This window comes from Ammospiza nelsoni, chromosome 3 (assembly GCF_027579445.1).
Source record: "Ammospiza nelsoni isolate bAmmNel1 chromosome 3, bAmmNel1.pri, whole genome shotgun sequence".
NCBI classification, from domain to species: Eukaryota; Metazoa; Chordata; class Aves; order Passeriformes; family Passerellidae; genus Ammospiza; species Ammospiza nelsoni.
In genome coordinates, this window is record NC_080635.1 from 13,151,090 (window position 1) to 13,164,527 (window position 13,438).

The 13,438-nt window shown below is 39.6% G+C and overlaps 1 protein-coding gene across 1 annotated transcript in view; it reads right to left on the bottom strand.

Annotated features, from left to right (window-relative positions):
* Positions 1-13,438, bottom strand: part of ALK (ALK receptor tyrosine kinase) — a 303,252-nt gene that overhangs the window by 200,580 nt on the left and 89,234 nt on the right. The window contains exon 3 of the mRNA XM_059468016.1: positions 8,440-8,604. Within this exon, the coding sequence (XP_059323999.1) occupies positions 8,440-8,604 (165 nt within the window). The remainder of the gene's footprint in view (positions 1-8,439; positions 8,605-13,438) is intronic.

A 13,438-nucleotide genomic window follows, 5' to 3' on the forward strand; every position in this document is an offset into this window, starting at 1 on the left:
GAGTCACAGCAGTAATACCTCTTCGCTTCTAAAATTCTGTGGCTCTTTTTTAATGTATTCACCCAAGCAGAGATATGTAAGATAAGTACTGTAATACAACAACCATCATTGAGGAGAAGAATAACAGCAAAAATGCTTCAGTTCTTGTCAATCTGATGATGTTTTTAACAAACTCTCACAGAAGAGTTGTGTAGAAAATCCAATATGATAACATCTGTTCATTACCATGAAGTTGGCTTGCTCCACTGAAGGAAACTCTGGGGACCAACAGGCCCCAACAATTGTTAGTGGTGGCCAAGGTGCAAGGGACACAAGCTTGGCACAGTGAGGAACACAGCTCACCACACTGGGCTTTGGTTTCTGTCTGATTCAACCACACTGGGCTTTAGTTCCTCTCTGACAACAGGGAGAAACCTTTCTCCCAACTCCCCAAAACCACACAAAGTGCCTTATTTAGTAGAGTATTCTCAGAGCCTCCTAGGTGGGGTGCTGGAGAAGCACAGGTTATTGCAATATTTGGCAATGGATGTAGCTAGACCATGCTTGGTAAGGATAATCAAAATGTAGCCAAGGGGCTTCGAGGCTGACAGGGTCCTTATGGCACTTCTTTGCCATACACTGTATTTTTGTGTACAGAGCCATATGTGTGAGCTGTCATTGGCATGGTAAAAAATAAACACACAAAATGGAAGCAGGTAGGCTAGAAAGAAATCAAAACTACCAAATAACTTACTAATCCAGTGAAGAAATTTTTTTGTGCAAATGTGAGTTTTACATGCTTAAAAAGTTCAGTTTAAAAAAAACCCCTCTGAACACAACATATGCATGGACATACACAAGCATTTCATGATAATGGACTTTGTCCCTACACTACAGAGGGAAAACAATTATATATGTGTCTTTATCTGGAATTCTTTTCCTATAAAAAGGTCAAACACAGCCAAGAGCAGGACACACTTCCCTCCAGCTGTCCTTTTAATATGCCTCTCATCTTGCCAAGGAGAAAGTGTCATTAGGAGTGAGAAAGAGACCATTTTACAAGCCATTTATTCTTCATGGTCTCGGCCTTTTCTGGATAAACTTGTTGGAGTACATTAGTCACAGGTATGCAGCAAGCCATTAGAGCACACTAACATCTGATGTACACCGAAATTAATTTTTCTTCTTCAGCTTGGGGAAGAGACTGCTGGATGTTGCATGCAAGCCTTCACTGGATTAAGGAATGAACAAACAAGATTTCTAAAATCAACAAACCCCCGTGCCTCTCCACAGTCTGTATAAATACACACCTACTCTATAAATAAACACACTGTCCTACAGTGAGACAATCATTTGCCTCTTTAGAGCAGGCTCATTAAAGGGAAATAATTTTGCAATAACAAAGCACAAGTGTACTCCCATTGAGAAGAGCAAGCTGCAAAATGGAAGGAACACCTGGTCCATTTTTTATACTGACAGAGGATGAGCTGGAATCTGATCCTTATAAAAAGGCTGTGTTTTTCCTCCTCCACAGCCCAGTGGACTCTGGAAGCAAGTTTGGTTTGCATTTAGTGTCTTAATGTTGCATAAATTCCTATGGGTATGTGTTGTAACACTTGATACATTTATGTTGCCAAATTGGGTCTCAAAATCTAAATCTCATCTAGAACAGCCAGAACTATTTGCTGTAAATAATATTTTTAATTCTAAACCTCCTGTTTGTATACAAATAACTTGATAGCCATCCCTACAAATCCGTAAATCTCTCATTTGCAGTAAGGTTGATGAATAATTTTCAGCCTGTGTTACTTCCAAACCTCACTTAATTCTTCTACTGTTTCACTTGTGGTATGTAGCTCATTCTTCAACTCACACACAACAATTATTTCCACTGAGACACTGACTAAATCTTAAAGAAGAAAATAACTAATAGGAAACTGAATCCCACTTGAACTAAATGAAAGTACAGAAGTTCACAAATCTTCATGGGATACCTGCAGTTTACCTGAAGGCATATAAATAATAAAACTAGGGTGGCATCATATAATATCTTTTTAAGGACTATTCAGCCATCTGGACTGAACCAGGATGATCCAAATTTTTCTCCAGCATTAGAGAGAAAGATGCAATAAACATTCAGGTCTGCAAACTTTTTTTGTCAAAATTTGTGACAGGTTCAAAAACATTTTTCCTCCAAACAGAAATTCTCCTGAGAAAACAGTTCTTGGTTTGTTGTTTCTTTTTCCAGGCCTAAGGTGTCAAGATCTCAAACTCCACGTAATGATTTACTAAATAAGAAATACCTCTGATATCTTGTTCAAAAGACACATAAGCTGGATCAATTCTATGAGATCAAGGCATATCCTCAAACCAGTATAAGAATTAATGTAAAAGGAAAACTTTTCTCTGTCTAGTGTGAGCCCAGCTACCCTCCTTACTCTTTACTCTTTCCCCTGGCAAATAGCTATCTTCTTCTAAGAGAATTTCCAAACACCCCCTCCCTTTCTTTTTTGTGGAATTTTGAGTGATACAAGTACTTTTTTTTGAGTTTTACCTGAAAAATAACTTATACTCTACTTATTTCTTGCAAGCCCACCCTGATTTATACCCTTCTGTTTTGTTAATAAAGTGATAATCTGAAACAAAGTATTATTTATTATCTTTTATTTTCTACCTCATTCTTCTCTGTCTGAGGAATCATAAATCAAAGTCAACAGCCATTTCATAATCCTGCAGTTCATTTTCACCCATTTGCTAATATGCTCAGTGCCTTAGCCTTGCTCCATTTCTTTAGTAATAATTATAAAAATTAAAACCACATTAACACAATATGCAGATACTTCTTGTTTTAGAACTTACATAAGAGCTTTTCAACTAATCAGTGGCTGGTTAGGGCACTGTCCTCATTCATCTCCCACTTCCCCTGCCATCCTTCATGAAAGTTTAATCTACATCTTCCATTAAGAAGTTGTCTCAACCAGAGTTCACATTTGCACAGGGAGGCTTATTACTTTTTTGATTTTTATTTGGAATGGTGGTCATATCTCCACAACTTCTCTTCATCTGAAATTTTTATCAAGCAGCTGCATATTATCCTGGTCCTGAAATCCTCAAATCACAGAAGCAGAAATTCACTTACTTGATCTAGAATCACAAGATTTAAAAGAGGAGCAGGGACCTTGCTTGCATAACCATAGTCAGGAGCAGTCAAGCCTCTAATCCTTCCCATTTAAAACTGCATTTTCGGTCAGAAACAGATCACTCTGAAATTTTATCAGATCTGGACTCAGTTTGCATGTGGCTGATTTGGGTCCATTGCTACTGGTCCTGCCTCCTTAAATACAGAGGATTAACTTTGTAGGAGAGGTTCTCTCTCTTCCTTGTAGGATTTGACCAGAATGAAGCCCCAGCTGTGGTCTCAGATCAGGGACCATAACTATTGCCTGTCAAAGTGCCTGGGCTACACAGCACTGCAGGAAGCTGAGCCAGGGCATCCCTGGAGGAAGGAGAATACAGCACTGCAATAAGGTAACAGGAGAGGTGAATCCTCAAGAGTCCCACTGGCTGATGGCTCTTAAACCAGCCCTGATGGGTGCCAAACTCAGTGCTGTGTCCTAGAGGCCCCCACAGCACAGAAAACTCTGGGTTTGACTCAAGAGTTGAGAGGCACAGAATTTATGGCTGGTTTGACCCATTTCAGATTTATCAGAGAGGCAAATGACTCTTGAGCATGACAAAAACACACATCCACACAGCTGAAAGTGCAATTTCCTCGGTCTACAAACTCCTTCCTTCTAGCCACAGACTGGGCTGTCTCACCTGCCTCCCTAGGAAATAATGCCACAGTTGCAAGATCTCCAGCTCCTCATGTTTCATTACGATTGACTGCAGTGCATTTGCTGGTATAATATATTATGAAGGGTCATGAATAATTAAAAATTAATCACACTTGTCAAAATAAATAAATGCAGTCAGTCATGCAGAATGCTTGAATTTTTTATAGCGTCTTTTTGCTTATTCATGAATTAAAAGAAGTCTTGTAACCCACAATGGATTGCCCACTCATTGCAGCTTGTACAGGCCACATTCAGACCCCAACAGAGGTGGTTTTCCTGTCAGCCTTTAGCACATCAGTGGAACTTTAACCTTACATGTCTGACCCTGCAGAAAGTTACATAACTCCAGCAGATCTTCAGGGACCTAGCTGGCAGATACACCAGTGATTCTCTCACTCACTGGTCCACTTATAAGATGGGGGGAACAGAGGAGAGTGAAGCATTTTAGCACAAATTTAAAAAATCAAAACCTTGGTAGCCTCCCTAATCTACATCTCTATAGGCAAACAGTCCAGCAGTTATTCCAAATAGTCACTATTTTTGCATTGTTTGATGGCATTCCCAAGGCTTGAACAGAAGAGCAAATATTAGTAAACTTGATTGTAAATTTAAATAGTAACTTTTCTCTGACACTACAAATTGGTCTAAAACTGTTAACGCATTTCTATCTTTTTTCAAAGGGAACCTAAGCCTGGGCTGGGAGGTGACCCAGGAACACACCACCACACCAGCCCTATCAGATCAAGGAGCCATTAACTTTCAACGTTTGGCTCTGAGAACAGACAGCTGGAAAGAGAAAATGAAAAAGAACGTATGAACAGGGAGAGCAAACAGTTGTCCCTCACCACTCCTGGACTTCAGGGACTGCTCACATGAGGACTTTCTGGGCCAGAAAAGGTTCTACAGAGAATTTAGTAGCTGTAACTATTTCTCTTCCCTGCACATATCCTGTCAATTTGCACAGCCACAGAAGGTTCCAGCAACAATAATACCCTGGGAAGAATGTTCCACAGTTTCACTGTTTGCTAAATACTGAGGGATCTCCTTTTGTTTTGCCTGACATCTAATAATTTTGCTTGATGCTGGTCAATACTGTATTAGAAGAAACATCAAATATTCCTTTTGTACTCATCCTTTCAGTGCTTTACCTTGGGAGTTTATAAACCTTTATACATATTTTATAAATTTCTGATTTCTACACAACCCTGCATGTATTCCTTTAGATGCTTTATGAAGGCACGGCAGCCCTAGTCAATTTAAGCATTCCTAGAAGACAACCATTACGTACTTTATCATATTTGTTTCCATTCTTTAAAAACTTTCCCAACTGTACTAAAATATTTTTGATGCATGGAATCTAGAACAGAAGACTGAGCTCTAAATACAACTGCCCCACACATTTATAGTATAGCATACTGTTCCTATTTTCCACTCCCTTCCCATTGAGACCCCAAATACCATTTATTTTGTGACTGCTACTGAGGTGATGCTTTCACAGCTCTATTCTTACACTTAAATCAGCTTAAATGACAGTAACCAGCTAAGAATCTGTCTGCATATAGGCCAAGCTCTGATTGTGTCTCCCACCACCTCAATTCAAATAACCTGCACTAAATTTCACCTGCCACTATTAGCTGGTTAAGCATCCCTTTTCAATTCCTTGCAAACCAGACCTTCAATCTTTTACCCTGAATAATTTAATATCAAACTCTGCCACCTCACCATCTATTACTATCCAGAAGATCAATGATTTGTGTGACACCACTGCTGAACATGCCAAGAGAGTGGATTGCTCAGCTGTGACTGCAACCAGATGCTGAGACACCAGGAGTTAGCTCTTCCTCTAAGAGGTTTAATCCGTGCTGACTACTTCTGATTTCTTGACACTGAGCTGTGGGACAGGAGCAAAAATACAGAAAATCATGCTGCTGGGACAGGAGCAAAAATACAGAAATTCTTCCAATGTGGCTCTTTGGGAGATCTACCAATGATTTTCCACTGAATGTTTTACAGAAACTCATGTGAAGCCCAATGAATTATACCAGAGCCATTTCTCTCTATCAATGTCTTGTCATGACTTGATAACCAAGTGACAAGGATGAGCTAAACCATCCCAAAATCTAGTTAAGCTATTTGTTTATCTCTGTGCATTACTGTCTGCAAAGGAGATGAAATGAGATTGAGATAATTGCAAGTACAATTTGCAGGAAACAGTGGGGGTTGGAACTACTGTGCTTAATTATTTCAGATTGAAACAGACCACACAACTATCTATGCCAAACAGCTGTAATTAAAGTGATTTAAAATAGAGAGATGCTAGCTCCAAGTGTTGATTTTCAAATGAGTCTTTATACATGCAAGAGTTACAGTCATCGATGAGTTGCAGACCTACAGCTCCACTGAAAAAAAAAAAAAATACCACTATGTCCAACATGCCTGGAAATTTTAAAAAACAAGCCCACACATACACAAGCAAACAAACCACACAAAATAATCTACACTCATGCCCCACAAATCTAAATCCACTCAATCAATTTGACACTGGTTACCTGCCCCTCAGAACAGAAGAAAACAGCGGAACACAAGTTTCAGCCTAAATTGCCTATATTCCAGATGAGTACCTCCAGCCATTGGGGTTAGAAATAGAATTTTAACACAATAGGCAATTGGAAATCATCAACCAATGCCACCTTGGGCTTTGGGCTGCAGGGCCAGCCAAGAGTCTCTCTTTCTTCTGCTTTGATAGATATAAAACTGAGTTAAACAAAGATATAACTACTGGAAAGGATCCAAAGGCATCATACATTGACAACACATAGCACCATGGGGTCCTGGCCAGGCTCTTTATCTGGAACAATACATTTACTTCCTTGTGGGTTTTCCCCCCACTCCAGGAAAATGACAGCTATTATTCTCAATTCAAAACAAGGTTTTAACTCCTAAATTTCAGGGGCAGCCAGCTTGCACTAGAATTTCGGAAAAAGAAGAACAAAACAGAAATTCTGATTTACCTCAAACTTTCCCTGAGCTGTACCTTTGTAGGAAGCAATTCAGGGTGCGTGTGGATGTTTATTGATGCGGAAATTAGAAGGTATTTGCATGCAGCACAAACGTGGTCCATCTGCTTTACACACGACACAGATCACACCAAAATGACTTGGTCTGCTGATGAATCAATGGGCCTTAAAAGTTAATTTATAATGGCTATCTGGGGAAAAGTTCTATACTATTGATATGGATGAGAAAATAGAATATGAATGAAAGCAGCACAGAAAATTTCCTCAATATTTGCCTGAACATAAGAACTGTCATGAGCAGCCAGACTGCAGCTCTGCAAAGTCAAATTCTGTCTCCAGTGCTGGCTCCTAAGAAAAGAATTCTTTCACTTGCAGCCTTTTGTGTAAGACTTCTTGACTCTAAACAGACTACTGAATTAAACATCCAGTGATGAATGTATTCTGCAAGAATTCATCTGATCTTTCTTTAAACTTATACACACTTCTAGCCCCACAACATTAATTCATGTATTTTATTAGCACCGTTTATTCAGGTACTACATGAAAAATGTCTCAGCTTGCTTGTTCTAAACCCAGAGCCCACCAGCTTCACAGCTGCTTTCCAATGCTTTTCAATCTGCTTTTTAAAGACCTCTAACCCCTGCCATCAGAGATTGAATTGAGAATCTTGGTCTGTTTATTTTTTCCTACTATGGAAACTGCGTCATATCCCTTGAAATTTTTGTCGTCATTCCTGACACCTCTTTGTTCTCCTGGATAAAGTTTGTAGCTCTAACTCCCCCATATTCATTTTGTAGATCCATTCTCATCAACACCACCCTCCAGAGAGAAGTTCCACGCAGGTGTCACCAACAGCTGAAAGGATGTTGAGAATTTTTCTACTTTCCCAGATTAGAAGAGCACAAATATATCTAAAAATCTTTTCAGAACTGGAAATCTTAATGAATTATGCTGCTGTTCACAGATATGATCATAAGAAGGAGAAGTAATTCCAACAAACCACAGTTTTTCCAAGGGAAAAAAGAAATCTGTTGTACTCCCATTTTTTGAGACCTCCTAGCGCTCTTCAGAGACAGGATCTTTTTTGTTATACTAAGGACAAAGCCCATCTTTGTTTTCTTACCAAACAGAGAACCTAAGCCCTGGATGGAAGGATATTGCCTAAAATGGTCTGCAAACACACAAGTGGTAAACAGGACCTAGAACAAAGATAAGGCCAGACTCTTCCAAACACTGAATGACCTTAAACATGAGCACCATAGCACAGTTTTCATCCAAATATCAGCCACGGCATGGGCCAGCCCATTTCGGATTTTACACAAGACTGTATTAGATACTTTGCTTCTGAGATATATGATGGAGCTTGCCTTTAGGTGAAAACAGATCTCTCCTGTGCAGAACAATCCCCTTTTGTTTGTCACTTTGTTTTCACTCACTGTCTGTTGAGGCAAAGGGATTATAGCTGTCTTTAGCACTTCAGGGGAACATGTTTGTTTGGGCAGCATTTTGGGTTTTTCTGTTATGGTTACTTTATGGGGTGGAAGCAAGGGTGTTTTATTTTAAAACTAACCACTACTGATGGCATTGCACAGCTGTATTCATCTTACCTTTGGGGGTGCTCTCAGAGTGATCTGTGTCCGGCCCATCTGGGAGGTTTAGCTGTGAGATTTCCTCAGCATTCAGTCTGACCCAGGCATTGTTGGGGGTTTCCTGATCTTTTGAGGTAAAGGAATACTCCAGCTCACAAGGAGATTCAAAGTTGCAGTCAAATACTGGAAAAACAAAATGGACACAAAACATACCAGGTTAATTAAATGTGGTATCTTCCGTGCTCAAAGGTAGCCATACACACATGTGCATGCACATTCATTTTGTATTTGAGTAAGTTAGGGCTTGATTTTTTTTTTTCCATAATGAGATAAAAAGAAATAGGGAATTTAAGAAATAGGGAATTTATGCCTGTAAACAGACAAGCAAAAAGGAGCCTGAAATGGGCTGCACAGGGAGGTTCATTATGGAAGCAGCAGCAAATCAAATGGAATGCCAAAGAGCCAGTAATTCCCCTTCAGGACAGGTCAGAGGGCAGCTCAGGCTAAAGTGGAGAAAGACATCATCTGGATTGAAAGGAAAATAGTTTAGCCAATGGATGAAATGGGACAGAAAGCCAATCTCTTCTGGCATGATGCTTCAAATTCAACCAGGACCATTAGATTGCAAAGACTCCTCATGATTCGCACCCATGTTTCACCTCAGTGAGCACAGCTCTGTACAAAGAGAGTCATCTGTCCTGGGCATTTGCAATGTGCTGGAAGCCATGGGGACTGTACCCCAGGAGGTGACATGCTGACCCCCAGGGTTTAAAACTCTTTCCCTGAGACAAGAGAACAAGCAAAAACCTGACTGCTGCTGCAGAACTTCAGCCTCCAGGCGTCACAGCCAGCAACCGCCTCCAACAGAGATTCCTCTTTTTGAGATGTTTCTCTAGAGAAACCCATTACACCTTGCTGGTACAACTATGATTCACTTCTCCATGTCCAGTTTACTATCCCACCATAGTTCAAGCTGCTTAACACAACATGCAGTGACAACCTGCAAGGATTTTTACTTTGAATTGCCAAGATCATTAAATTTTCTGGAATGCCCATTATGCATTTGCTTTTGTCACCACAGTCAGCACTCAACACAATATTCAGTGAGAGAAAGAAATGGTTTTAGAACTAACTCAGTGTTTCTGAAGAGACTAAAGTCCATTAGAAAAAGCCAAGGAAAAAAATTCAGCTGCTCCTTGGAGTATTCTGCACTGTCTTTCTGTCTTGCCATACAATGCAGGTGAAACAAATAATCTGAACCAACATTAGTGAAATTAACTGATTTTTTTAAAACTTCAATTACACTCTCTGTTAAACATCTAATTTCTTCTTGTGGGCACAGATTTATGTAGTTCAGCCTATTCTCCTGGTGATAAAATATTTTCTAATCTGAAGGTTAATACTGCTGCCCTCTTGCTATACTCTTCCCAGCTAATTTCCCTTTTTAACAGCAAGCTGGAAGGAACAGAGTCTTTTTTCCAGTTTATATTTGATTTTCTTAACCAAGTGCTTTATCATTCACTCAGCATTTTAAATACCTCACAACACCAGGGAAACAATATAACATAAGGAGTCAATTTACAGCACAAGCAGCAGTAACAAGGATTACACTAATTTCCTTAAATCCAAATGCAAGGGCCCCTACTCGCTTCAGGCCCCTAAATTTTCAATATAAATTTCATGATTCATGAAGCACACTTCAATTTAGGCAGAGGGGAACTGTGGATATATTCATGCAGTTTACTACTGCAATATCATATCCAAACCTAAGATCATGTATTTCTAGTTCCTGACATGGTCTTAAAAAAAAAAGAAGAAAACAAAACAAAAACCCCCCAAAAAAAGCAAAAACTAAACCAAATATTTTTAACTGAAGTGTGAGGAGTCTGGTAAACTTTGCACCTAAGCCCAGATGGACAAAAGAGCACTCAAACACTGAACTATAGTTTACAGAACATAAATTATATTTAGTACTCACAGAGAACACCTTGAGCAGTGTGTGCTTTAAGGCACTGTCAAAAAAAATATGGAGGGGAGAAACACAGCTCACACAAGGATTTTTTTCATGGAACTCACTGAATGACAAATGGGAAAGCCCAGGCCAAGGACCACACATGGCAAAACCAATCATTTCAAATCAACTATTTCATTCTTTGTGCACTTCTCCTCCCAATCAATCTTGTATTTTCTTCAGCTTTCCAGCAGTTCCTGCTGGCTTCCCCTCCTCTGTGCCCAGCTGCTGGGAACAGAGGCCTTTGTGCTCCCTAACCCTCCTGACCCAAGCAGAGGGGCCTTCCATGGATACCCAAAGGCACTCTCACTCTCCTCTGCAGTCCCCCTGGCTGTCTGATTGTGGTGCCACGAGCACTCAATGGCCAGCTCTGCTCCCCACTTTGCTCTCCCTTTGCAGAATCCCCATCTCCAAAGAGAGCTATCAATCAGCTGTGGAGCCCTTAACACAGCAGGCCTCTGACCTACAACTGGCACAACTTAATTGGGGTAAGTGATTAAATACCAGGCCCTGCTCACAACCAGTGCTGTGACCCCTGCAGACAGCCAAAGCCTCTGCCTGGAGCAGGGAAAGCAAAGGAAGAAAAGGCAAGCAGCAGTGCCATTGCCTTCCCTTGCAATGAAAGGCCTGCAGAGAGTGGGCAAGGTCTGACATGCCTGCTGTGGTCACACTGAATGTCCTTCACTGCAGGCTGTTCCTTGGAAAAGAGGGAGACTGGCTCACACATCCCACAGTGTCTGTGATTCTGTGGAAATACACTTGCAATTTTTACATGATTCAATAATCCCCTCACATCACCAGAACATCAGTACTTTTTACAAGCTCCTATTTAAAATAGTCCTGTATCAGATACAAATTTCAGGGCTATTATCCTATTCAGTACAAAGAAATGATGACAAAGAAATGCTATCTGATGCAACACAGAAAAATCTATGCAAACAGCATCCAGTCTTCCAAGGCTAACATTAACTTCCTACCCTCAGGCCTTCCTTCTTCCACAATGTCCTTCACTATTGACAACGTAATATACCTCATAAAAAAAGAATTATATAATTTTTTTCACTGAGAAGCTGGTCTTGGTGTGTTAGCTATTACAAGATCACATAAGCCACACTTGCAAATACAAAACCTGCATAATACTTGAATTGCTGCCACAAATCACCTGCCATTTTTTACATCTCTGCATAAAAAAATAGTGCTACTCTTTCCTTTTTCACTTTTGTCTTAACATTTAAAGGCTACACCAAGTTTATTGTTTCCTTGCCCAGTTAAGCACAGAAAGCAGTAGCCATGTGCCTTTGGAAGCTGGATGAAGGCCATTCTGCCCTTTTTTTTTTTAAACTGAAAAACTAAACACTGCAGGAAAGGGAATTAAAATTAACACAACCTCCAGTGGTTATTTTTTTAAACCCACTATCAATGTAAATTGCCTAAGTACAGAGCTTTTGGACTTGAATACTGTGCCTAGTCAGTAAAGTGGGGGGATTTTTTTTGTGACTTCTGATTTTCTAAAAGAGATGTCACATAGATTTAAACCAAGTACAGGCATTTATGTCATGATCTATATTGACACCACAGATCATAAATACTTTACAGGAGTTTAAGATCCATATAGAAAAAAAATTAGCAAAGTCTGTTCTTAAATAATGAATTAAAAAAACCCAAATCAGAACAAACAACTCTTTGTCCAACAGTCTCTTTTATCTGCAACTGCTGGGCATGAGAGAGGCAGAACAGATAATTTATTAGAAGTCTATTTCATCATCATCATGCCTTCAAAGAAGAAACAAAAGTGATGCTTATAATCAAAATAAGATAAAAACCTGTTTAAGAAAGGCTGTAGATATAAATCAGTTCAGCTTTTGGTATGCAAAAAGATACAGAATATTAACCACAGACTGAAAAGCCAATTAAGCTACTATTCAATTAAAAAGACACTGGAATCTGTGTATGTCTGATTACGTTAGTCTTGTGAGTGTCTCTATTTATTTATTTTTTATCAACATACCTAACAACAATAATTTGTGCACAGATAACTAAAATAAGTGGCAACCACATCTGTTTCAATTAAACTGATTAGAGTTTTCTAATAACCAAATGCATTAAAATAGTACTGTAAGTAATACACCAAAGCACAATAATCAGTGGGAAGTATTCTTTTACATTGCAGCAGGTCAGATTATGGATCATCCACTTCTGCGCCATCTTGGATCATTTGTGTAACCACACACCGCAGAAACACACCTTATTTAGAACAAAACAACCTAATGTTAAGCGATAGATTAAAAAAAAAAAAATGTTCTTGTTAAGAAACTACTCTGATTACCTTTTCTTCAGCTGCTCAACAAAAGATTAGGTTTATTTGGGCTAAACATTTCCTTTCAAACATAAAAATCTTACCAGCAGGTAGTTTCCTCTTAGACTGCTCCTTTCTAGTTCTACAGGTGTCTGGCTTTAAAGCTCCTTTTCCCTCCTGGTCTGCTGACTGTTACAAATCACTCCTCAATTACTCTTAGCTGCGCACACTTTCCAAAGGGTGTGGTTGCTTTCTCACTGCTCTACCACAGCCAAGGGAGCAGGGAGAGGTTCTCTGTTCTCAGCAGGACCAACCTAGTGAGGGACATCCTCACTGGTGCCTCATCAACCTGAGCATGACTAATTTCTACTCCATCTACAGGCAAATGCACAATGTAAAGGTCACTCACACCGGTCAAGTCAGGACCACAATCTCCCTCAAGAACTCCTTCAGCAGCAACAATCGCAGCAGCAGTGTAGAAACAGATAAAATATTCTTGCACAGGATGTCTTTTTTCAATACAAATATTGACAGATATTCCTTGTGGAGGAGACATAATTTAAATTGTGTAGTAGAGATCTGCTCTGCTGAGTGAGCTTTGAGACCTCCATCAATACCCACTAACCTCTATTTTACTCATGTTATAAGGCCTATAAGCTTTTAATTTATGACAGGGAAATGACAAATTGATTTTCCAGTTATTAATCCTA